Source organism: Melozone crissalis, unplaced genomic scaffold, assembly GCF_028551555.1.
Source record: "Melozone crissalis strain CALT ecotype California unplaced genomic scaffold, PUWL_Pcris_2 ptg000013l_1, whole genome shotgun sequence".
Classification (NCBI taxonomy): domain Eukaryota; kingdom Metazoa; phylum Chordata; class Aves; order Passeriformes; family Passerellidae; genus Melozone; species Melozone crissalis.
In genome coordinates, this window is record NW_026535791.1 from 59,569,931 (window position 1) to 59,594,590 (window position 24,660).

The window sequence follows — 24,660 nt, forward strand, 5'->3', positions numbered from 1 at the left end:
TTTACTGACCTTGATAAAAGATTTTTAGTCTAACACATGTTTAGCAGCCCTGGGATTCCCTCCCAAATGAAACTAAAAATAGCTTTACAGGGAGCAGGATCAAGTTGGGCTGGACTCCACTGTACCTGGCAGCCAGCTACTGCCGAATTGCAGGCTGTAGGCAGGATCAGGAAATATTTTTAAGTATGTATATATATTTTTATATATGTTAATTTTTTTTTCTGTAGTGATGACATGTTCTAGAAGCAGGTGTACTGGAAGTACAGAAAAAAAGGTACACTTCTACTTAGGAAAAGTGAGGGGGGAAAACCCACCCCAAACCCATAAACCTGGGTCAAGGGCTGCACCTCACATTTCTTGTGTCCTTCCCCTCACAGAGAGAGGCTCTCTCAGAGGCAGTGACCTGGCTCCCAAAAATGTATATTTACAGATCCCAAGTACATACAGGATTCAGTGTGGAAAAGAATATTTGACTGTGCTTTGAAAAAACCAGCCAAGCTTACAGGCTTTTCTCCATGGTTTCTGAGGGTGATAGATGAGCTCTTCTTCCCCTCATCTCAGTATTTCCTCTGCCTCCAGCCCTGCCGCCTTTTAAAGCAGCAGTGGGGGAGTTTTATTATGTTTTATACTTTCATCTTCAGTGATGATCTGTCTCTTTCTCCATGGGTCCCTACAGCATGCTAATCCCTCAAGTCTCTTACACAGCATAATTTTCATCTTAATTTTTCTGTTTCTCGGTGTTTAATGGTTTTGCCAGGGGAACAGGGGGTCATTTCCTGTCCCCACCAGATCATTAATTCTCTATGAAAACACCACAATCTCACACTCCTCAAGCAAACAGAAACCTTGGGAAGAGGCAATGTCATGTGCAGAACGCTCAGCTGTGCTGCAGCAGCTGGAGGAGCAAAGATGCTGGTGTGCACTGCAGACACCAAAATGGTCATTTGAAAAACAGGGAGGGAGATTATGTAAGAGCAGAGAAAATGGCTTTTTAATTCCGTAACAGAAGTGACGATGTCTGTTTTTTTCAGCTTAATCTGCTGAGCTGTCTCCTCAGTCTTTATTTTTATAAACAATAACTTTTCTTTTTTTTTTTTTTTCCAAAACAACACTGGCCAATGGTTTTCTTGTTGATACTTGTCACTTTCTGAATAAGAAATTTGATTTTTCCTCCTCTTTTCAGTGCTTGGGTATCTCTACCTTCCTGTAATCTGTCTCAGCCAAAGCTGGAAAAAAGGAAACAAACAAACAAAAAAAACCCCAGCCCTATATTTGTGAATACTTTCTGCAGAACATTTCATGAGATGGGAAAAATCCAGAATTATTCTCCTTAAGCAAGCAGCAGGGGGAGAAAATAAATGACTCATGTGTTTACTTTTTAAAAAATTTTTTAAGAACTCAGATGTGCCTGATAAATTATTAACATTTCACCCAACCAGCCTGTGCTATCAATTCTTGGCATTTCTGTAGGTAGTCCTGTGCTTGTTCTAGTATCTCACTGCCAAATTCAAGGACTCAAAGACCTCAGGAGAGATTTAGTAGATTTCCCACTTCCTTGTCTTGGACATTTTTTAGCCTCTCTTTGTAGGCTTTTGGGTTTTTTCCCCCTTTTCCTTGACTTCTTTGCAGGTTTGTTGGTCTTACAAAACATCTGTGCCAGCAAACAATTTCTGTAAGCACCAGAACCAGGGAGTTCTTTATGTGCTCTTAGGCACATCCCCAGGCTGGGACCCTTCACCCAGGCAATTTCAGTTTCAGATGGGGCTGCCCTCCCTGGCATCTCCTGGTATCCCAGTACCGGTGTGCCTGCAGGACATGGGCAAGTGCCTTCCTCCCATGTCCTGGGTACCAGGCAGTGGTGATGGCACATCATTTCCTCATAGGGAGCAGGATTCAGCTGTGTGCTGGTGAAAAATGTACATTTGGGGTGTGGTGGTGCTTCCCCATGGTAACAGAGTTGAAACTGGACAAGTTTCCATGGTGATTATTACTACGGCAGGATTCTCTTCACACTTCAGGAGAGGCACGGGCAGCACCAGGTAAAGCAGCCAGGCATCAGCCAAAGTCTGCTGGCAGCAGCTCACAGGGGACAAATTCTTTATCCTTCTCAATAAATGGATGCATAGTGCCATTAATTTGCTGATTTTTTGGGATTTTTTTTCCCCAAGGCAGGGAAGTTTTGATCTTTAGGGGAAACAGGCTGCATATTACACCATGATCATGAACAGAAACCATCCTTGCCCTTTTTTAATTGCCATTTGCTTGGGTGATATAAAGAGTTGGGCTGTCAAACTGGATTTTAAGTTGTTTTCATTTTTTTTTTACCCCCCCAAGTCTTTAATGAATCAGGTGCCTGGTTCACATTGCTGTCTCTGTCTAGCTCTGTGGCAGGGTAAACACTGAATTTTGGTTGGTTTTGCTTTGCCATTTCATGGCTCCTTTCTGATCCTGCACTCAGCATTTTCAGGAGGAAAAAGGGACAAGTATTAAAGGGGAATGAAGTACCCTTCACGAATAGTTGAATATTTCTTGGCTGCAATATTTTTAGAAATGTTTGTTTTGAGGCTTGAGTTAAAACAACATGCTGTCACTCAACTCTGATGTGCATTGTCATTATGTGAAGCTGTGTTTAAAAATGTGGAATGGGCATCCTGAGTTCTTGTTTCAGGCTGTACTGAGAGGGTTTTTTGGCTGCAGGCAGTCCTTAAGGCCATGTTTATGGCTAAATATAAGTTCCTCAAAATGTTTCGCACAACACTCAGGGCTGTATGTATATCCCCCATCTCTGTATGTATAGTGCACTGTATTATGGAGCCGTTGGCTCGAAGTGTGGAAACGTTTAATGGCTTTTCTTTGGTGACGGGGTTTTTAAAGGCAATTGCAAATATTATTTTAGGGAAGAGATTTATGTGGTGCCTAAAATATGCTTCTGGCTTGCAGGCCAAATTATGTCGGTGCTGATGCTCCTGGCAGCGCGGAGCCGCCGCGGGTCCCAGTGACAGCGATGTAGAGGTGGTGCTGGCAGAGCCCAGGAAGTCCTGCGACATGGAGGAGCTGTACAAGGATGCCCCCAACCTGCCTATGGATGTCACCAACTCACCCTCGGCGATGGCCAACAACAAGCTGGAAAATGGGGTGGCTCAGCTGATCACAGCAGAGGCTTGGAACATCAACTCGGCCGACCTGATGAAGAAAGCCCTTTCCCCGCTGGTGACAGTCCCTGCGCCCTCCATCCTGACGCCGCCGGCCGAGTCGCAGAGCGGGGTGGCCCTGAAGGTGGCGGCCACCGTGCTGCAGCCCATCTGCCTGGGGGACAGCCCCGTGGTCCTGCCCATCCACCTGCAGGTCGCCGGCAGCGCAGCCCCACAGATGCCAGCCACCAACGCTGCCACCCCCTACGTGATGACAACGCAGGGCCCGGTCCCGCTGCCCGTCCTCCTGGAGCAGCACGTCTTCCAGCACCTGAACTCGCCCCTGGTGCTGCCCCCGGGCGCTGCCTGCCCCGCCAGCCCCCTGCACGCCGGCCTCTTCCCCGGCACCGCCACCCCCGTTGGGCAGCCCCAGCTCCTGGACCCCAAGCCCTCTGGCCAGGCGCAGGAGCCCGTCCTGCCCCCGGTCTTTCAGACCCCGGGATTCGCCGCCGTCCTTCAGGACCTGTTTCCCTCACAGGGCGCCCTGGGCTCAGCCCCCTGTCAGCCGCCCCCCGACTACTCCACCCTCCCACCGCAGGCCTTCAGCTCGCCCCTGTCCCCGCTGGTGCCCCCTGCTACGCTGCTGGTGCCCTACCCCGTCATCGTGCCCCTGCCCGTCCCCATCCCTATCCCCATCCCTGTCCCCATCCCTGTGCCCCACGGCGCCGAGGCCAAGGCGGCCCCTGACCCACCCAAGCCTCCACTCTTCACCCCGCACTCCTGCAAGGGCACCCAGACACCCCTGGAGAAGGAGGAGACGAAGCCATTCGAGCTCCTCCACCCACGGGAGTTTCCCCAGCTGAGCCGTCACACTGTCATCAAAATGGGCGGTGAGAACGAGGCCTTGGACCTCTCCATGAAAGGGCCGCCCGCGCTTCGGGCTAGCGAGGCGGTGCCGCCGCCTCCGCCGCCGCCCGAGGACGGGGCTCTGGACCTGTCCCTCGCCTCCTGTCGCAAGCCGGGGGGGCCGCACGGGGAGGCGGCCGGCTCCAGCCCCGCCACCACCGCCGAGGTCGGTGCCCACCCCGCCCCGGACAAGCTCCCCGGGCCGGCCGCCCCCTTCGGCCCCTGCAAGCCCGCGGAGGCGGCGGGCAAGGCGGAGGGCAGGGCCGCGGGCGGCGGCGCGGCCGAGCTGCTGCGGCAGCCGCAGAAGTGGCTGGTGGAGCAGGCGGGCAGGGCGGGCTGCGAGCCCAAGGCCGGCAACAACATCGAGATCGTAAGCACCTCGCAGACAGCCAAAGTCATCGTCTCCGTCAAGGATGCCGTGCCCACCATCTTCTGCGGCAAGATCAAGGGCCTGTCGGGCGTCTCCACCAAAAACTTTTCCTTCAAAAGGGACCTGCCCCAGGACTCGGTGCTGCAGTGCTACGATGTGAAGAGCCCGCCCGAGCCCCGGGACAGCGCCGAGGCCCTCAGGAAACCCGTCAAAAACAGGAGCGTAAAGCTAAAGAAAATGAACTCGCCGGAGATACATATTCTTCCAATCAAGAAGCAACGGCTGGCTGCCTTTTTTCCAAGAAAGTAAATTATGGGTTTTTAGAATTTTAAGATTATTATGAGAAGAAGAAGAAAAAGTAATAAAAAAAGATGCACTCGGTTTTAAACTCATTTAAAACTTTAAACTATCTTTGTAAGTTATTTTTGGGGGAAGAGGGAGAGGATTGGATGTAGAGGCCCTATAAGCTGGGTTGGTTTGGTTTTTTTTGTTTTTGTTTGGGTTTTTTTTGTTACCAAATTTTGACTTTTCATGGGAAACTGAATAAAAAGCAACCTATTTTTCAAGCAGATTGCACATTTTGCAGCTTTAATGGAGTAATGGATGAGTCAGAGGGGTAAGAGCTATTTTCACTGCCATAAAGTGCTTTGATGATGTAACTCTTCATAACAGTCGGAATGGAAATTTCAAAATAAATGTTTGTACGTGCTAATTGGTTGCAGCATTCTTTTCTCATTTCCGAATCGCTTTCAGGCTACAAAGAAGGTCGTGCAAAATGTCTATAAGCTGTAAAGCGATGCAACTGACTTGTGATGAGCCTAAAATGTTAAAAAAATAGCAGGCTAAGAAAAATTACCTTGTCCTGCAGCAGTGTGGAAGAGCATGTCACAACAGCTGCTAACAGTGCACCCAATGAGCTACCAGAGGAGTGAGTGCTACAGCCTGGTGCACACCTAAGACAGGTTCACTGTGAGACACCCATAGCAAACCATCTTAAATAATGTTATCAGTCATTTAAATAGAAAAGCCTAAAAGTCAAGGGAATTCGGTTGCCAGGGGGCAGGAGGGGAAAAAAGAATCACATAGTTTTTCCCAGCCTGACTACAGCTATATGGAAAAATTGTTTATTGTTAGTTTTAAATGTTTCTTCGATGGCTGAAATCAATGCACATAAAAGAGCAGAGCTGTGTAACTTTTATCTCTCAGCAGTGTACAAAGCCACCCACATCAATGCAGAAATGTGAATGTACAATTAAAATAAAGTTCTGCTAGGTTACAGCTCTGCACTTGTCTGTGGAAATGAGCTGGAGGTGAATTATTTTCTGTCAGCTTCAGAGTTCACACAGCTCACTGGCAAAACCAGATCCTGACAGAAGGACAAATGCGAGAGCAGGAGGACAGTTTTTGGGGGGCGCTGCATTTTTTGTGGCTATACCTGTAGAAAACTTTTGTTACAATTTCAAATTACATGTTCCTGGCAGGGGACTCGGACTATCTAAGTAAAAAAAGCCATTGTAAAGCCATCAGCTGAATGCTGTCTCACACTAACTGTGCCTGCCTTTGCCTAGCTGCCACCAGCCTGTTTCTAAGACTCCTCTTGGACAGCTCTGGGAAGGTTTTTGCAGTTGTTCACACAATGAGAAGTTGCTCAAAGGAGAAGCTTCAGTGTCTCAAGTCTACCCACACCCATAGGCACCAGTGTCATGCCAAAATCTGCTGCAAGTTTTGATAGCAGCAGACACCAGTTCTGGAAAATGGAATGTGCACTATGAGGTTAGGAAGGGCATTATGTTTCTTTCTTATGTTTCCTTGGCTGAAGGATCACTTGCTTAATACAGAAATGGAAGACTTTCACATAGGCATAGCATCAGTTCTGTCAAACTCTTGCTTTTTAAGTATTTTAAAGCCTTTTATTTTTCCCTGAGGTGGCAGAACTGACAATGTTCAGAAAAGCGTAAAGTGTTGATGGATTCATTAATGGTTAGTCATCTGACTGTATTTTTTTTAAATATTTTTTTTTTCTAATTGAAAATACTCAGCTACTTCGTTTTTCTCCTTCCAAGAAACTGCTAATGAAATATGTCATCTGTTTATTGCAGTGCAGAGGCTGAGGATTTCAGTGTCCCTTGGGATGGCCATCCCAGTTGTCACTGTCCGCTTCTATTTCAGCCTGCCCATTCCTGAGTGTCAGAAAACCTTCTAATAATGTGAATTTTCCCAAGGGCTATACCACAGTAAAATAAGGCGGTCACTGAATTGGCTGCTGTCATTTTTATTTTGCAGTTGACAGAAGCAAGTTCAAAAGAAATTTCATTTATTTTCTTACAAGAAGTGTTTCACACTGGTGGTGGCATCTGCTGCACCAACTCCTTGCTGTCCTTGTGTGTGTCATTCCCCACAGCATCCTCAGCAGGCAGAGAGGGCATCCACCCACTGCTGCCCTCCTGCTGGCCACAGGATAGCTGGGACAGGCAGAGCTCGGTGGTGGCACTGGCTGCAGGTGCTCAGCTTTTCCCTCCTCTCCTTCAGAGGCATTTACTGGGAGCATCAGTGCTGAGGGTACCTCCCAGCCCACTCTGCACACAGAGAGGTCTGGTTTAACTGAATTTGACCACAGGCTCCAGAAACCCTGACAACAAATTAGGCTAAATCAGCTTTATGACATTATAAACCCATACAAGCACTGTCGAAACACCCAGTGCCTGGGGACAACAAATTGAGTTTAAAGCCAACTGGTGCTGGTTGTAACAGTAGACCAGACCAGCAGCCATGTGGCTGCATCTTGTCCCTTGGAGGAGTAACTGCAACCTTTTCCTTCTGAAGCAGGGCTGAGTAAAACCGGAGCAGACTCCAATTATCCCAGCATCCCTCTCTGCCACCCCAGGAGAGCCTCCCTGACTTTACAGGGCCAGGATGAACAGGCTCCCTGGCACTGTTGGTTGCCACCAACATCCCCAGAGCCTGTGACACAGGCTGGAGCCACCCCTCTAGAAATGGATAAGCAGAGCAGAAGGGGCTCACCCACTCCACTGCCTGGCTTTTCCATTGCTCAAACTGCAGGGGGAATATTCTCAATGGCATCTTCCCAGGAAGGCTTAGGAGAGCTGGCACCCCTTACCCTGCTGCCATTTCATGCAACCCCAGGCTTCAAGGCTGTGCCATGGGAAGAGGAGCCCCACACTGGCACCTCTCCTGCTGCTGAACTCTGTTGGGCAAATGATGTTAAGTAGGGACCACTTGCCTCCCACCACCCTCGTGTGGGAAGCTCAAGTCCTACATCCCATCAGCACGGGGGAGAAGTGGCCATAGAACAAAGTACTTAATTACACCAAGATTGAGCACTTTCACCTCCTCCTCCTCGCCTCTAGCAGCAATTACAGATTTTGTATATTGGGCCATTAATTTTCTACAGGGCTACATTTTAACTGCTGCTGAAACTTCTGTATGAGGAGAAGGACATAGAGCTGCACTTATGATATATGGAGCTTCCATTTCTGGTGGCTGTTAATGGAGACATTAATACCTCTAGTGAAGTTGAAGGGAAAGTCATTAAGCTGTAATGGTAGGAAGAAGACATTTTACAGTGATGAGTATATGCAAGAGGTAAAAGAGGGAGAGAGGAGCTGTGCCCTTAGGGGCACCCCTTGCTGGCTTCAGTCTCCATGTGACTTGGACTTGGGGTGTGAGATGTTATTAGGGAGGGAGTGAGAGGGTAGAAGGTTGCAGGGTCGTGTTACCTTTCCCTCTGCTCTCTTCCCCCTGTCAGGCAGGGGCTTTGTAGGAATCCAGAAACTAAATCCAAGGCCGGCAGAAGGGCTGCACATCTCAGATGAAGGCCATGGGACAGGGCAGCCTTGGGGGCAGGAGTGCTTAGATCCACCAGCTTTCCTACACAGGGACAGCCTTTCCCCAGTGCTGCCTGAAACACAGCTTCAGGACCAGGGGTGCACACCTAAGGCTTCCACACATGGAGTTAGCTGTTAGCAAAATAAATTAATCCAAAAGAAGAATGAGCAGCTTCTCAGACAGGGAGCTTACCTGGACTGGGCAGTTTCTAGGCTGGGAGGACACCAAACAGGTAAGGCATAGACAACTGTAAGTGCAAGGAAAAGGTGGAAATAGGAAGAGGAAAGCAGGCAATGGAAGCTGAGAGAAGATCCAAGCCTGTTAGTGCTGCACCTTTATTGAAGTTAGCAAGCTGCCAGACAGAGAATGGAAGGGAGAAGCAAAACTATGGCCTTTGGCTGTGAGCTGCTGACAGAGAGAGAAAAGAGGGTGTCAGCTTCAAAGACACAGTTCAGGCCACTCGGTGAGAGCAGGGAGAAAGGCAGGCACTGAGCCCAGAGAGGGCAATGCTGTCTTGGGCTGAAGGCAGCCAAAAAGGGAGGGCTGGGGGAGACCATGTATCAAACCACACATGCTGAACACACAAGGCAGTGCAAGCTCCTGCTCCTCCTGCCCTGACAGCAGGGGACAAGGGGCAGCAAAACCATCCCAGCAGAAATGTGAAGGGAAGCAGAAGAGCAAAGGTAGCTGATTTTGCCTTTCCCATGCCTGAGGGAACGTGTGTGACCTAAATTTTCCTACCACCCACCTTCCTATCTGCTCTAAAACTGATATGCCACGATGTCTCACGATCACTGCTCACTTTTTAAACCACTTCTCCCCATTTTCTGCTCAGCCCTCCCAGAGCACTGGGATGATTACATGACCTTGCACATCTCTGCAGAGGTTTGACCCATAGGGGCTCAAGAATCAGCTTCACACACATGCACATGAAAGGTTTCAGGGGAAACTGAGCATGGAAGGGAATGAATCAGAGAAGTCTGTGCCCCTTCACTTGCACAGAGGCAACTTGGGACTGTGACCCGACAACAGTAAGTGACTTGTTAACAGTTCTCATGAAGAATATTAGACAATGAAAACAGCATAAAACAACATTGCATAATATCCTGGTGCCAGATGTTTTAGTTTGTTTTTGTGCTCAAGTTTATAAAAACATGTTGAAGGGCTCAGTCAAGGACCTTGTTTTCCTCTGGGGTCTGTTCCTGCCTTCCCAAAGGCAGACAGCCTGACACAGTGACATTAATAATGTTAATTTGTACAATTTGCTTTTTTCACTCACCTTTCACTTTTTTCCCCCAATGCTTCCTCCTCCTCCTATTTAAAGTTGTATTTCTCTTAGACTATACTACATATCCCTAATGCTGAAGTTTTCAATTCAGAGGACTCTGGGGCAGTCTGACACACACAAGCAAATCCCTAATTTTAGTGTGGAAAGCCTATTTTCCACAGTTGTTAAAATCATGGTATTGCAATCCTGATAGGAAAATCTGTTTTGTTGTTGAACCATCTGAAACATTTTTTCATGTTTGAGTAAAAATATTACTAATCACTAAAATATTTAGTACTGCTTTGTGCCCACATACCCCAAGCTCTCTTAGAATAATACCATAACATCTCAGTACTGAAATTATTAGGATTGTTCCAAGCTAAGATATGAAAATTAAAAGAGCAAACAGCGAGGTACAATCTAATCAAGTATCTGGAAGGAAGGACTATTTCTACTTTGTTCCAAGTGGAACATCATTTTTTCACTGTTTGGAAGTGTGTTTCCAGTGAAACGCTGGTAACAGACATTGCATCCCTGCATCACCCTGTGCCCCCACCTTGCTCCTGGGATTACTAATGTTCCTTAGGCCACAGCTGTTCCAAAACTGTCACATTTTTTGCATTGCTTCAATGTCATCCTTCCCACCACATCCTCATCAACGGAGTTCCCATCTTTCTTTGCTTAGCAACAAAGTTAGGCAATTATTTGTCCCAGACTGGCATCTCACAGACCAAGGACAGGCCACTGGACACGAAACAAGGAGGTGCTTCTTTGTGGAGCCTTTGTACCCAAAGAAAACCCCTAGAAGTGCCACCAATAAGCATGGGAAAGCTATTGATTTTTGAGGTTTCTGATACACAAGTAATTTCTTGCTTATGGAGGAAAAAAACCCCAAACCCAACCTTACCTGCATTCAAAGTTATAAAGGTAACAAGTAGATTTTTTTTTTAAACAAATGTTTCAAAATAAGTATTTTGAAAGCTTAGCCCACAGAGCACAATACAGCATAAGAGAGCATGTACCTGCCCTTCAGAGACCCTCCACAGCTCAGCCATGATGGCACAAAGCCACCACACTCAATCTTACAGCCCAGTGATGCATATGCCACACTCACCTAGAACCACCTGTATTTGTGTACATGGGGATCAGAGTGGGGTTTAAAGACACCTACAGAATATTTAAGTGCTTGCTGTCTGCTTTTTACCACAGCATTCTGTGCAACAACAAAGATCTAGGAAAGCACAAATATTCTCTGTGGATAGAATTTTGGCTAGGTATTCTGAACGACTGGATTTTAAAGCTCTTGTGTGGTAGAACATGGCACCTGGCCAACATGCTTGGTTACTGTAATGTGCACCTGAACATTTGCTTCTCAATGCCAATGTCTTCCAATGAAGGACTTGAGTAAGAGGGTTGTTCCAGCTTACTTGCAGTGAAGAGAACTTTAGGTGGGAGATTAGGTCATGTGCTAAAGCTGAAATGGGTATTGAGTTTCCCATGATAGAAACCAGCTAATAAAACCAGTAGAGTCAAGAAGTCTCTTAAAGCAGATGTTGGTATTTGGTCAGATCACTCATACCCTCAACTCCCATGGACTACATTCAGAAAGAGTCTGGACAACTGTGATGTCAAGAAATTAAGTGTGTTCCCAGGTTTTGGCCCCTCAACTGTTCTGGCTTTAAAGGAAGTCATACCAATAGTGAATTGTTAGCAGCATCTAAGAAACAATTTAAGGACAGAAAATGCATGTCCCAAAAACTGGGTTGGGAATGACAAGGATTCATCCCTTGTTTTCAGATAAAAGCATGTCAAGATAAGACTTCACATCCCTGACATGGTTCAAAATGTTTATTCCTAACTTTCCCCTTAAAAATCCCACCATAACATGAAAAGTCAAAGACACAAGTCATCTGTGAATCTGAAACAGTTTATCTTGATATATCCACCTGGTTTTCTCCTTCCTAATTTTCCATTACTTCATTCTTCATGTATTTTCCTTCCTATGTTTATTGCAAGCAAACCCTATCACTCATCCCAGCCTTGCATTTCTGTTTTCTTTCAAAACATTTCAACTTTCCCCAACCTGTTCATTTCCTGTAGCCAAACACCACCCAGGCAATTACAATTAATATATTACAGTGAATGCAAAGATGTATGAAAGTAATATGCTCCCTTTTGCTGAGCTGCCCTCTTGAAAACAAATGAACAGCTGATAGCAGTCAGGTAAAAAAAAAAAAAAAAACAAACTAAAAAACCACAAGACAAACAATAAAAACCCCACTACAAACAAAAAAAACCCCACACCAAACTAAAACCAACCAACCAACCAACAAAACCTGCCCACTGTCCCATTACCCACTGAATCTAATAAATAATTATGTTCTAATATAACAACTATTGGCAATTATGTTCCATCTCACCCCTAAAGTACAAGCATAAACCAAGGTTGGACTAAATCTGAGCATTTATTTATTAATTTCTCCCTCCTCACAATTTTGCTCATATAAGCACAGGGACTTAAAAAAGAAAAGCACTTTGTAGATCACACCTTGAGTAACACTGTGCAGGTGGGAGGCATCTGTTCATAACAGAGTAAGCACCATGCACATCCCCAGGCAATCAGTAGCAATCACTGGTACATCAGAGATAAAGCAAGCAAAAGCTGCAGACTCCTTCCCTTACTTTTCATAACATGCAGGATTAAAAAGCACATGGGAAGATCCTTCCCTCAAAACGGTCTTCAATAAGAGGAAACATGTTCTGCAGCACTAGTATGGAGAGATGGAAGTTGTGGAAGAGTTCAGGCCTGTTTGAAAACCTCACTCTTGGAAATCTAGACAGCATTAGCCCAATTGCTTGGGGAAACAGAGTGCCTCCATAACTACTAAAAAGAACTAAATATAAGAAAGGGAAAAATTCAGCAAAATCATGACCTCTTGCATTTGAACACCAGACTTTCTAAGGTGTACCCCCATTCATTATGGGTTTTTTCCCACTGCCTTCCCAATTGCCTCAGCATCCGCCTGGAAGGGTAGATGAGTCTGTCTGTCCAGATCTGGACCTCAGAGCTGGGACAGCCAACACAGGGTAATGGCAATTGTCATGGTACTTTTGTGGCATATTCATTTTCTTCCAGCTGTCACAACTAGAAAGGAACCATTGGCAGAGAGGGTTTCTGCCAGCTTCCAGCTGTACATCTGTTCACGCTTGTCTGTTCAGACAACATGGGATGCAATCTCCCCTTCCCCTTGTGCTGGCATCTGTTTGCTTGTGCTGTTTGTCCTCAAAGGCCTTGGATTTCGGAAGCTGGAAATTGAATCTCTGTGGATGAAAATGCCTTCGTGTATTTTAAAAAGAGAAGTAGAGATGTGCAACCTTCGCTATCAGCACTAAACAGTTCCCCTGCAGTTAATGAAAGCTGAAATAAAACTAGCAGTGCTCCATAAAGCTATGAGGAGAAACAGCTTGTGCAGGACTCCTCAGCATGTACAGCAGGACTGGGAGATTCTGGAGCTGATAGAAGCTAATTCTGATTAAAATGGGACAAATTACAGCTTATCAAAATTATCTGCTACGACAGGGATGGATGATTATGTAAGTGAGGAATTTAAAAGCCCGCTGGATCACTGTAATAGCATATTTTAAGTACTCACAGGACTCCTGTCATCTACCACAGCCACAATAATGAGGATTTATTTAGAACAAACCATCAGAGAACAAAGCAGAAAAATACTTCACCATTAAATAACCCCCCAACCCTATCTCTGCAGTTTTCACACTAAAAATATATATAAAATGTTATGTATACAGTTGCAGACTTACAACACTGAGTTTACAACAGACTCTTCAGATTTTAACAAGTCTCAAAATGGCTCTGCATGACCTTTGAAACAACAGGAACACTGACAGTTGGGGAACACAATCCCAGGATTATGGGCTAGTTAGGAAGCTTTACAGAGCGAAAGATTATAATCAAGGCCTGAAAAAAAGCAGCAATCATTTCACCACTAAAATGGACATGAAATCAGCTTCTGCCTCCCTGCATCACTCTTAGGCAGTTCCAAATGAGCACTTTTTACTCACTCCCACGGTTTTACATGCAATAACGATAGAGAGGAGGAATAGATGACCTTTGAAATTGATCTTAAGGAGGTCTCTCTCTTTTTTCTTTTTTCCTCTTTAAGCCAAGCCTGTGTAACTCTACACAGTCTCAACTTGGCAGAAAGAGCAACAAAAAGATGAGGACACTCATTACTTGGAAGAGGTTCACACCTCTTCATTCATTTTACTCTATTATGTAACTAGCTGGCCAATCAAAGAAAAAAAACGCTGCTATCATTCCCTTTTAAAATGTGTTTCTCTCCATGATCCTGCATAAAAATAGACAACATTCTATAACTAACAAAAGAAGACTGTGGAAAACTTGGACTCACTGCTGAATGAGGAGGGGGACCTCATTACCTAGAACATGGCTGAATTACTGAATACCAGCTTTGCCTCAGTGTACCCATATTTCAATTCTCTGAATTTCAGCTTAAATTAAAGGACAGACAAGCACAAAGAAACTTGTATCTGATCAGGTTAAAAGTTCGAGATTTTAGTCATCCCCACCCCAGGGCTCATTTTTCCTCTACAAAAATACTGGAGATACTCAAATTTCAAATTTTTGTATCATGTTCCAGGCTTACATAATCACATCCACAGACTCACATAAAACTGTCAGAGCTACAGAGATGGTTAACACCACTTTTTGCAAATCATATCCCTGACTGCAGAGGAAGAGCTTCTACCAATATAATGAGTAATGAGATGAACATCTTTGTGCCTGTGTCTACCACCTGAAATAAAAAATGGTGTGTCTTTATCCAAAGCAACAAAAAAGGGGAAGATGCTCCATCCTTCAAGCCAACATTGGTAACATGATATTGCTGTCTTTCACTGTCATTCCTACATGTGTGAAAAAGTCCTACAATATGTATGCTGCCACACCCTACCCTTCAGCCTTCTTCAATTCCATTGTTCCATAGGTGTTCTGCAAAAATAATTTTTAGAGCTGCTAGTCCTCCCAGGCAGCAGTATTTTGATTTCCAGTAGTCCCACGATGCACTGAGGAGTTATGGCACTGTCTTCCAAGATGACCAAAAGTTACAGAAGCAGATAAAGAGATGAACCCATGTTGATAGAAAAGCAATTGGAGAAACAAAGAGACTAAATCACATTGTCTTGTATATCAAATAAACACCAAAAAGATACTAAGTGTGCTCTGAGAGAGATCAGATGCAAAATGCCTCTGGACTACTGGTATTGCCAACTTGCAATTTTCATCAAGTGCCAGTTCCTTCTCAGGCACTGGCTGATTGCTGATAACAGTCACTGGAACAAGAGACTTCTGTATCACAGAAATAAGAAAGCTTGAAGTCTACAAAGTTCAAACTTACTGCCATTAATTGCTTTGACTTAAAATACTTCATATCTTTATCTGAACACAGCACAAACATTTTTTATCAGCCTCTTTCCCTCAGTGGTTATATGAGAATTCTATAAGCTTTAAGTTGGATAATGAGATATACAAAACAAAATAGTTGAATAACTAGATACGTTCTTACTTTGAAAGCACAGAACAACCCAAATTCAAACATTAATTGCTTCAGATGAACAAGGCTGGAATGATCTTACCCTTTTCATTAAAACCTCCTCATATCAGATGTTTCCATGAACTGTCAAGAACAGCCAAATGCCAGATCAGACAGCCACCCTTGCCTATGCAGAGAGCACTCACCCATCCACACAGCATCAACCAGAACAGACAGTTACAACAAGGAACAAACTATTTTATTTTTCTTGCTAGATAAGAACATCCCACTGAAAATAAAGAATAAAAAATATATTCTGTTGTAAGACTCTGAATGCTCGAAACTCACGCAACAGCACACGGAGAAATTCTGGTACAGCAACATCACAGTTATCTTTGTGCACATGGGTACCCAGAAAGCCTTGAACAAATATTTATACCCACAATAGTGCCATGTACAAAAGACCAAACAGAAAATTCAAACATCTTCGTTTCTCGTATGCCAAGGGCAATGTAAAAAATGAATATTGTTTTCAGCCAATTACGTCCACTTAAATTGAATGGGATCTTTTTATGCTGAAGAACCCAAATTCAGCATAATAAGGCATAGAAGAAGTAGTATACAATTATATATATGTATAAACAATATACTGAACACGTGGGGAATGATGTTTTCATTAATGTATAATTCTTGGTGTAACCATATGAAAGTGAAGCCAGAATTTTTCTAACACCAGGAGAAAATACTCTGTTTCTTTAATCAGTGCTCTGACTTTTTTTTAGTATAAAGAGCATGCCTGTATTGTATCATCTAAGCATACATGCACCACAAAAGATATGCAAAACAAATCGATACAGATAAACTTTAGTGTCAAATGCCTAATGATGTAATAACAAAAACAATTCTCAGGGCCCAAATGACTTTCTGAATTGAAATTGTATTGCAGTCACTTAAAATAACAAAATACTTGGAATTGTAAGTCACAAAATTCACTGTTTTCTAGCAGTACCTTGCTGAAAACTGATGAGTATCAGTCTATGGGTAAAGAAAGTCATTTTCAAAAAAGGAATTTGTAAAAAATACATTTATACTATATGCTTTCATATAAAAAGGCATCAAGAAATATAATAAATCCTACCATTTTTAGGACTACACCTTCCCTAACAAACAGTTTTATCACTTGACTATTACATACAGTACATTCAATTTCCTAAACAGAAAGTATATTTTCTTGTCCCTGATGTATTTTACAACTGGCAGTGACAACAAACTGTTTTATTATCACCACTCATTCTTGCAGCTTATACAAAGAGCACCAATTTTACCCAAAAAAAGGTTTATCAGTTACATAGTAGCACTTCCTCACAGGAAATATAAACCCAAAACATTGGAACCAAATGTGTCTTTCCAAATATATATCAGAATATATGGCTCAGAGCTAAGGGATGAATAACCAGGAGTATTGCATAGTACAGGGATCTTGCCTGTATGAATAAAAACACCTTTTGATTGTTTGTCACCTTCTGACTCCAAGAACAAATTAAACAGGTGCTAATGGAAGTAATACACAACTAAATTTACTGGTAAAAAAACCCCAAGAAATTGTACAGTTCTCTCTGGCACAGTGCAAAGTACACATTAAAAAACTGAAAAAATACGTACAGTGTGTATGTATATTTTTATATAGTACTTATTTCCCTGACACATACACATGTACACATAAAAAGCATGAACACATCCATGCCAAACTTAGCAAAAAGATGGAATGTTTAGTATGTGGATGCATTGTTCCAGTGAAATCAGTCTGTCTCAGAAATGGCTGTTTATACAGCCAATATGACCTTCCATGAAACAGAAATATTTACTGCCTGCTTAAACTGACAATATATGATACATTTGTCCTCACAACTTCCCAAAGGACTGATAATCACACTTTATAAAAGCTTATACTTGTATTAAGCCCTCTCTTCCTTTACCCTTCCTCTCTTCTGAAAGACCAGAATATTCACTACAGAGATGAAATCTATTTTAAGATTTTCTTGCAATATAAAAGTTTACAGCCACCCCTGTAAAAAATATTAACACCTGATGCTGGTTTAATTTATTATTTCCCTTTGGGATTCAGCTGTTTTGGTTCTGGATATGAACACATTGGCTGAAGCCTGTAACTCAGAACACACTTTTCAGGATTCGGAGAGCATTGTTACCAGACCTGCCCACACCCAGTATGATCAACTGTCCTTCCCTGCCAACTTTCTGTGAAAGAGTTTGCAAAAATACTACAATGTAATACAAATCCCTCCCCCCACTTTATCCTGAATGTCTCTTTTACAATTCGAGGCCACTTTCAAAAAATAAAGGTTTGTATCAACAAAAGCGTTTCAAATGAAGGCGATGGCTGTGAACCTGAGAGCTTGGTGTGACCCCAACTCACGTCTGTGGTACCCCCTGGCTAGAACTTCCCTTGTTTAAGTCGTTCAATGTGGTAGCACAACTTCAGGGCAGGCCCCAGCTTCAGTCCCATGTATTTCATTATCATATCACTCCTCAGTAAGAGTAGTGCTTTCCCATCAATTTCCTGCAGAAGGAAGAGAATAAACACAACAGACAACTACTTCAACAAGCTGCACAGTAAAACAGGAAAGTACATTATAGTTGTTTATACTGTAGTACAAATATATCTACTATATATAAAACAGCAAGTTTGAATTTACAGATGACCACTGAAATTTAATTAGTTTTAGTATTTTTTAATGTGTGATTAAGTATTTGAGATGTTAAAGAAAAAAAAAATAGTAAATAAAAGAAACTGATCAAACAGCCCTCAGAATTAGGGTTTCTCACCAGGAAAAAAAGTGAATGGGTCAAGGGAAAAAATAAAAAGAAGCTGCAAAGGAAGGTCTGTGCAGTTAGAGATTAAATGATCCAAGCACTGAGGCCTTGCACTGAACCTTGAAAACAGCTGTGGGAGGATTCTGGCATGCGTGTACAAATAGTCACATGGAGGAAAGGGCCAGAGACCATCTAAATATGGGAAATTAGACAGATCTATTTCCATGTTGAACCAAAGAGATTGTCAGGATCAAGACCAAGGACAAGCTAGTCAGATTTCAACTGTCTGACTGAGAAGTTGCTGAAATATGACAGTCCTAAGCTGTTAGTATCATTACATACCACAGACAGGCAATTAGTTCCATAAAGCACCATAAAGAGAAACACTCTGTCTTACTTTTTTAAACATAAACCTGATAAAACAAATGACATTTACCATTGTTATACAACTAAGAATAAAATATAAGACAGGAATCTACATCAGAAGTTATTTTGATTTTTCATTTCAATCCATCTTACTCAGAGATTAAACTGTTAGGAGGAGCTGGAGCAGAACATAGATGAAATACTACTAAAGACAAAGCCAATCTCTTTTTGGAGGGCCATATATGCAATCAAATAAGAAAGCAGCTCTTTACTGAGCAGCCTACCACAGAAAGGCACAGCAAGAAGAAATAGGGGAGATCAAACCTATCACAAACTGATAACAGTTTCTGTCTCTAAAGATAACATCTAGTCAGACCTATGAAACCCTCCATATTGTTTTCTCAAACAGATTAATTATTTCAGTTCTCTGAATGTTAGCATCAATGATTAAGTGCCTAGCTGACAATGGGTAACATCACCTCTACTCTAGAAGATTAAGTCTCCAAAACAGGGGGACTGAATGCCCTGCACTGTACATGAGAATGCCATCGTCTCTAGAAGCACCAGGGATGTTGGCTTTTAGAACTTGAGCACTTCCAGGTTGGCATTATTCCACATACACTGGAAAGAGGTGGCTATTTATGTTAGTCTAGCAAGACTGAAAGACAGAAAAAATATACTGCAGGAGGGTTTCGTTTCAGGTAGAAAAGTAATTTTCCACCTCTCTCTAAAACATCAGGAGAGTCTACTCCACCTGCAAACAGACTGATAGACATGAAAGTTGTGTTTTAAGAGATTAACATGATACAATCTATTAGAACAGAATGGACAAGCATCATACATGTCTCCTGAAGAGTTCTGCATGTGGAGCCAGTGCCCGTGGATCAGCTTCTTTCACAAAACGCACTACTTCCTCTATTGACCAAGTGGAAGGATCCTTATTCAATATTCTTGAAGGTTCCCTTTTTAGTGAATTTAAATCCGGTCCAGTTGTGGAACTTGCAGCTTTTAATACAAAAATATTGTGAAAGGAAGAAGTATCACTAGTTTGTACAGGGATAACACATTTCATTTCACATAAGACACTTTAATATTACCTTATGGCATTTATTATGCACTGTTTGCAATATATTAAAATGAAAAGATGCTTTATTTTCCTTATAATAATATTGAACTGTTCCTTTTGTCTTTAAATGACTTCTATAACTGCAAATATTTACAGCAGCACAAATGAGCACTGTGACATACCTAGAGGGCTTAGTTTTACTTGTACTTGGCTCCTGGGTCCCAAGATACTATTAACTGGGAATGAGGCAAAGGCAAGTGAAGCTGTGCAGACAGAGGGAGAGACAGTAGGAAACTCTATCCCTGTATTTCAGCAACATGGCAGTATTTGATAAGATGCTCAGGAAGTGAGCTGCATATAGCTATCCCTGTCTGCTCTGGCTTGCTGCAGGGTCCATCACAGCAGCAAGAAGAAGCTGCAGCAGCAAAGACCTTGCCTGGCTTGCAGCACTGCACTATTAATACTAAAAGGCTTAAGTTCTGTATTTGCAGTTACATTAGCAAGCCTGACAAGCTTGGCAACAGCACATTTCAATCCATATGCAAGCTCTCCAATGGCAAAGACCTTCTTTATTCATAACTTTGCTTGTTAGTTGAAGCAGTGACATACTCTGGAAGGTTTTGTGTAGCAGCATACCTTCAATCCGCCTCTGTATCCGATTCCTGCTGACTTCATAGTAACCACTGCTCCCGGCCGAGCTCAGGGACAGCCTGCGCAGGAGCGGGGCTGAATTGGAGGTAGCAGTTGCTGGCTGATGGGAGTTTCTGTAAAATGCAGCATTTCCTGAAGGCCGGTACTCCGTGGAATTCCGACAGGCTGGCTTTGATGCATTTACAGAATTAAGTGCAGAATCCATAGAATCCTCAGAAAATCGGTGCTCTTTGGAAGTGCTGTTTTCCTCTATAGGCAATGTTTCTGCTACACAAGAAGCAAGCACCAACATGTTCAAAGTGATGGACATTACACCTTTGTTACTTAAGGCCTAGCTATGTTCTTTTGAAGCTACTGACCGATTGTAATCCTGTTAACAAATCTCTTGTGAGTCAATCACTGAGACTGAATGTTTGCCCCTTTTTTGTAGCGAAAGATTTAATATGTCAGGTTTGAGACATTCTTCCATTAATCATTTCAGTTGTACTTACTGAAAGCTATGACCAGGGAAATGACAGAGGAATTTTTTTTTTAAATAAAATTGTCTGCTGTAAATATTGATACATCAAATCATTTTAGTCAAGCCAACCATTAATATTATGTAGCATTTATTTTGCAAGACATTATTAATGCAAAAAACTCTCTCATGTTAACTAACAATTGTTTAGTAAGTTCTAAACAGCAGAGGGAGTTACCAACTTCATAAAGAAAACAAACAGACAATTAATATCTATGGACCCCACAGGTTCAGACAGAGGTGGCACACTAATGCAATATGTTTTGACCACAAAACATCTTTATCTGCTTTATCTTCACATAGTTCTTTGCATAGGGCAGGGTTTCAAGGTCTCTAACTGCAGACTCTGGAAAGCTAAAGATTCAGGTAAATTACTGAACCCACAGAGCAAGTATAAAAAAAAGTGAAATCTCAGGAGGAGACTATAACAATATTCGAGTTCTTATGTCTTTTCAGCAAATTTATACTCTACAAAAGAAAAACAACACCCACTCAGAAGACTTGTGAACGTTTTAAAGTCTGTCAATACTGATTCTCAGCCACTTGAATGGAGTTCAGCATGTCCCTTTCCCTGGGCCATGAGACAGGAGCCAGGTTTGCTTGGTTACTGAAAATTCCACTCCCATTCAGCCCAATTCAGGTCTGTTTGAGAGAAGCATGCTGTGTGAGGAAAAAAACCCCAAATCAACAGGAACACCACTCCATTCTCTAGCAATCATAGATACTACCCTCTGTTTGCATCAGACCAGTATCTAGCACAAGAAAGAACTTGGAAGCACGATGTACAAATCTGTATGAAACAAATGCTGCTTTGGCAGGAGAGTTAAGAGCTGGAAAAATATAGCTAACAGGTTCACAGAAGTGTAAGCCCCACACTACCATCTCGAAAATAACTCTACTGAAGTTATAAAACATATGCTAGTGAGGCAGCATATTCTTTGGAATAAGAACTGGTATGCTCTGCAAAAGAAGCTCCTGAAATAAGCCTTTTTACTACTTTTCTTATATGAAAACTTTCAAGAATTTATTGGGCAAATATTAAAGCCAAAGGAAGAGTATTTTCCTAAAGAACCCAGTGACCTTCTCAAGCGTGCTTTCAACTTGCTTGAGGTTCTCTTCTGCACCTCTTGCTTGAGGTTCTTCTCTCAGGTTCTCTTTCTGAATCCTGTTTCAAGTGTAGTACAGGGAAGAACTATTATGTGTATTTTGACTTTCATACACCATAACCCTGAAAGGGAGTTAAAGGCTCTCAGAGGGCCAGCATCCTCCTTAGTGAATTCAGTAAGGCAAGACCACAGAATGCTTTTGGCTGGAAAAAGCCACGATGACCGTTATTAACTCAGTACCACTGTGTTCACCACTAAGCCACTTGTCTTTTAAATACTCCCAGGGATGGTGACTCAACCCTGGACAGCCTGTTCCAATGACTGACAAGACTTTAGTGAAGAAACTTTTCCTAACACCCAATTTGAACTTCTTTGTGTGCAACTTGAGGCCATTTCCTCTTGTCCTATCGCTTGGGAGAAGTGTTAATTGGGAGAAGATTTGAATTCCCACCTCCCAATAACCTCCTTTCACACAACTGTAGAGCGCAGTAAGGTGAGTGAATGGAGGTGAGCACTTCCACCAGCTCCCTCAGTACTCCTGGGCAGATTCTATATGGTCCTAGAGACTTGTGCACATTGTGCACAAGTGGTGACCATTTTCCCTTGGATTGTGGGGGCTTCAGTCTGCTTCCCATCCCTACCTTCCAGCTCAGGATGCATGGAGAACAACAGATCTTAGTACTGAAGCCAGAGGAAAATGAGGCATAAAGTACTTCAAACAGCCTTCCTAAAATTTCATCACTTTTTTCCCCACCCCCCACATCCAATAAAGGCTTGAGATTCTCCTTAGCCCTCCCCGACTGCTGAGAAAAATGAGACAAAAATTTTTTTGTCTTTTTTGGCAGTAGCCAGATTAAGTTCCGTTTGGGCTTTAACCTTTCTAATTTTTGCCCCAAATAACCTAATATCATCTTTGTAGTCCTTCTGGTTTCAGAAGGTTTTCATGGTTTTCATGCCGCTTCTTCCAAAGTCCTTTTTTTCCCTGAGTTCCAGCCAAACTTTTCTGTTCAGCCAGGACAGTCTTCTTCTGTCAAGCTTGTCCTTCAGCATGTGAGGACAGCCTGCTCCTGCATCTTTATGTCCAGCCTTCCTGGACTCCTCATCTGCAAGGTGATGTAACATCTTTTACTAAATTTGATAGTCATGGAATAAAGAAGCTTTTATGGATACAAGTCCTTCTCTTTCATACAAGTAACTTTCAAAATAACCGCTGCAAAACTTTCTAGTTTGTCAGAACCGAATCACAAAAGCAAAGAAGAAGCTACTGAGGTATTTAAAGAAAACAAACAAGAAAACAAAAGCCTTTTTATTTCTCAGAAGTACTTACAGTAACTTACCAAGATTAAAAACAAAAGGTATCATTCCACAGAATTTCAGAGAGACTTTAAGAGATGAAGTCAATGATGAACACTATAAAATTAAAAAGTAGCCAACCAAGGGAAAATTAGAGCTGTAGAGAATGAAACCACATCTCAGTTCACGGCCAAAAGGCAGAGGTGATACCTTAAATTGTTACAGCAAAGCTGTATGAAGGAGCATGAGGTTTAATTGACTGAATCTGTGCATTCAGATTTCAGAAATCTGGAAAGGTAAGATGGAACAATGGAAGCAACATTCCCCAGCAGAGAGTTTCAACTGGAGTATTAAAGCATGTACCAGCCAATTCCATGTAACATAATAAAAAACCCCATTTTTAAAGTTTTTATGGTAAACTAGCAGGAATCCAAATATAGGTTAGTTTTTTGGGTTTTTTAATAATTGGTTTAGATTATCTTTGTCAAGATTTCTGTAGAAAAAAAATATTTTAAAATTACTGTATTGCAAAAGAACTTAGTTGTATTCATTCCAGGTATATCCCAGATTTGTCTCTGATGTCATATATCCTGAAGGAAATACCAGGCTGGGGAAAGATCAATTCTGCTTTTTTCCTCCAAGATATCAGCATTTGAATTTACCTTACTGTGAATTCTAAACTCATATATACAAGGTGGAAAAGGTGGCATATTTCCCTCATTTTTTAGGTAAAGCTTTCTGTTCAGTAGCTATAGTATCCAATCCACTTTCCAATCTATCCAGCTTCTCTACAAACAAAATGCAGCCAAAGTGGCATCTAGGAAATGGAGCAGCTCAATCCATGGAGTGACTCAGTTCGCCTACCTCGGCGTTTTGAGCAGCTGTGAATAGCAGGGCTATGGAAGGAGATGGGAGGTTCCACTGCAGCATGCCTGACCTCTGGGCAGATTAATGAAAGGCCAGTAAGAGACCTTCAGTTTCAAATGTGGGAAGAAAGCAGACTGTTTAGGCACTGAAGCCTTAGCAGGAACTGGATGTTTTGTTTTCTTGAGGCTCTTCTGGGAATTAGAAGCCAGTTGTTCTGTCTCACACGTAACAAAATGATGTAATTGGACACAGTAGTAGGAACACTCTGTTTTCAGGGGAAGGGAGTCTGAGTTATTCCCCACTCCCTCCTTCTTTGTCTTTCATAACTTTAAAAAGAAACTGTTAGTGAGCAAGAAAGGCAGCAAAACCTGCAAAGCACATCCCTGAGCGGATCAGAAGGAAAACAAGCTGTTTGAAAGACTTTCCCACAATTACTCCATTTTGCCTTCAAATGATATTTCAAAACAACTATTTTAAGACAACTGTGTCTCAATGGAACCAGAACTTTTTGGGGGCAGATCTTTCTTGTTAACCAACCCATGACTGACCGCTACAAAATTGCCTCCAGATTTTCAGCAGAGGACATTGTCCTAATGGGAAACACACAATGCTAGAGAACACTTTGCCTGTTAAAATACACAGAGTACAAATTCAAACCTCTGAAACTATGGAAAAACACTTGCTTTAATTACTTTTTATTCAAGTAACTGCATCTTAAAATGAACTAGTGATCTTAAAAAATATTTTAAAGGGTACCCTGACTCCATCTGTAGAAGATCTGCTAGCAAACAAGGAATAAAAAGCAGAATGTGTACTCATGTTTACTTGAGTAAGATTTCTTACAAGATACTGTAGCTCTACTTAAACAT

The 24,660-nt window shown here is 42.6% G+C and overlaps 3 protein-coding genes across 8 annotated transcripts in view; 2 read left to right on the forward strand and 1 right to left on the reverse strand.

Moving 5' to 3' along the window:
- Positions 1 to 5,119, forward strand: part of RAI2 (retinoic acid induced 2) — a 43,432-nt gene extending 38,313 nt beyond the window's left edge. For both annotated transcript variants that reach the window (XM_054271373.1, XM_054271374.1), the window contains exon 2: positions 2,941 to 5,119. In XM_054271373.1, the coding sequence (XP_054127348.1) occupies positions 3,046 to 4,716 (1,671 nt within the window). In that variant the 5' untranslated portion in view covers positions 2,941 to 3,045 and the 3' untranslated portion in view covers positions 4,717 to 5,119. The remainder of the gene's footprint in view (positions 1 to 2,940) is intronic.
- The window catches only part of BEND2 (BEN domain containing 2), a 250,851-nt gene that overhangs the window by 174,418 nt on the left and 51,773 nt on the right, over positions 1 to 24,660 (forward strand). The gene's annotated exons all lie outside the window — the stretch shown is intronic.
- The window catches only part of SCML2 (Scm polycomb group protein like 2), a 71,755-nt gene continuing 62,295 nt past the window's right edge, over positions 15,201 to 24,660 (reverse strand). For 4 of the 5 annotated variants that reach the window (XM_054271366.1, XM_054271364.1, XM_054271368.1 and 1 more), the window contains 3 exons: positions 19,994 to 20,275; positions 19,133 to 19,296; positions 15,201 to 17,671 (listed from right to left, as the gene is read on the reverse strand). In XM_054271366.1, coding sequence (XP_054127341.1) covers positions 17,546 to 17,671; positions 19,133 to 19,296; positions 19,994 to 20,275 — 572 coding nt within the window. In that variant the 3' untranslated portion in view covers positions 15,201 to 17,545. The remainder of the gene's footprint in view (positions 17,672 to 19,132; positions 19,297 to 19,993; positions 20,276 to 24,660) is intronic. The other variant, XM_054271365.1, reaches the window with a different exon arrangement.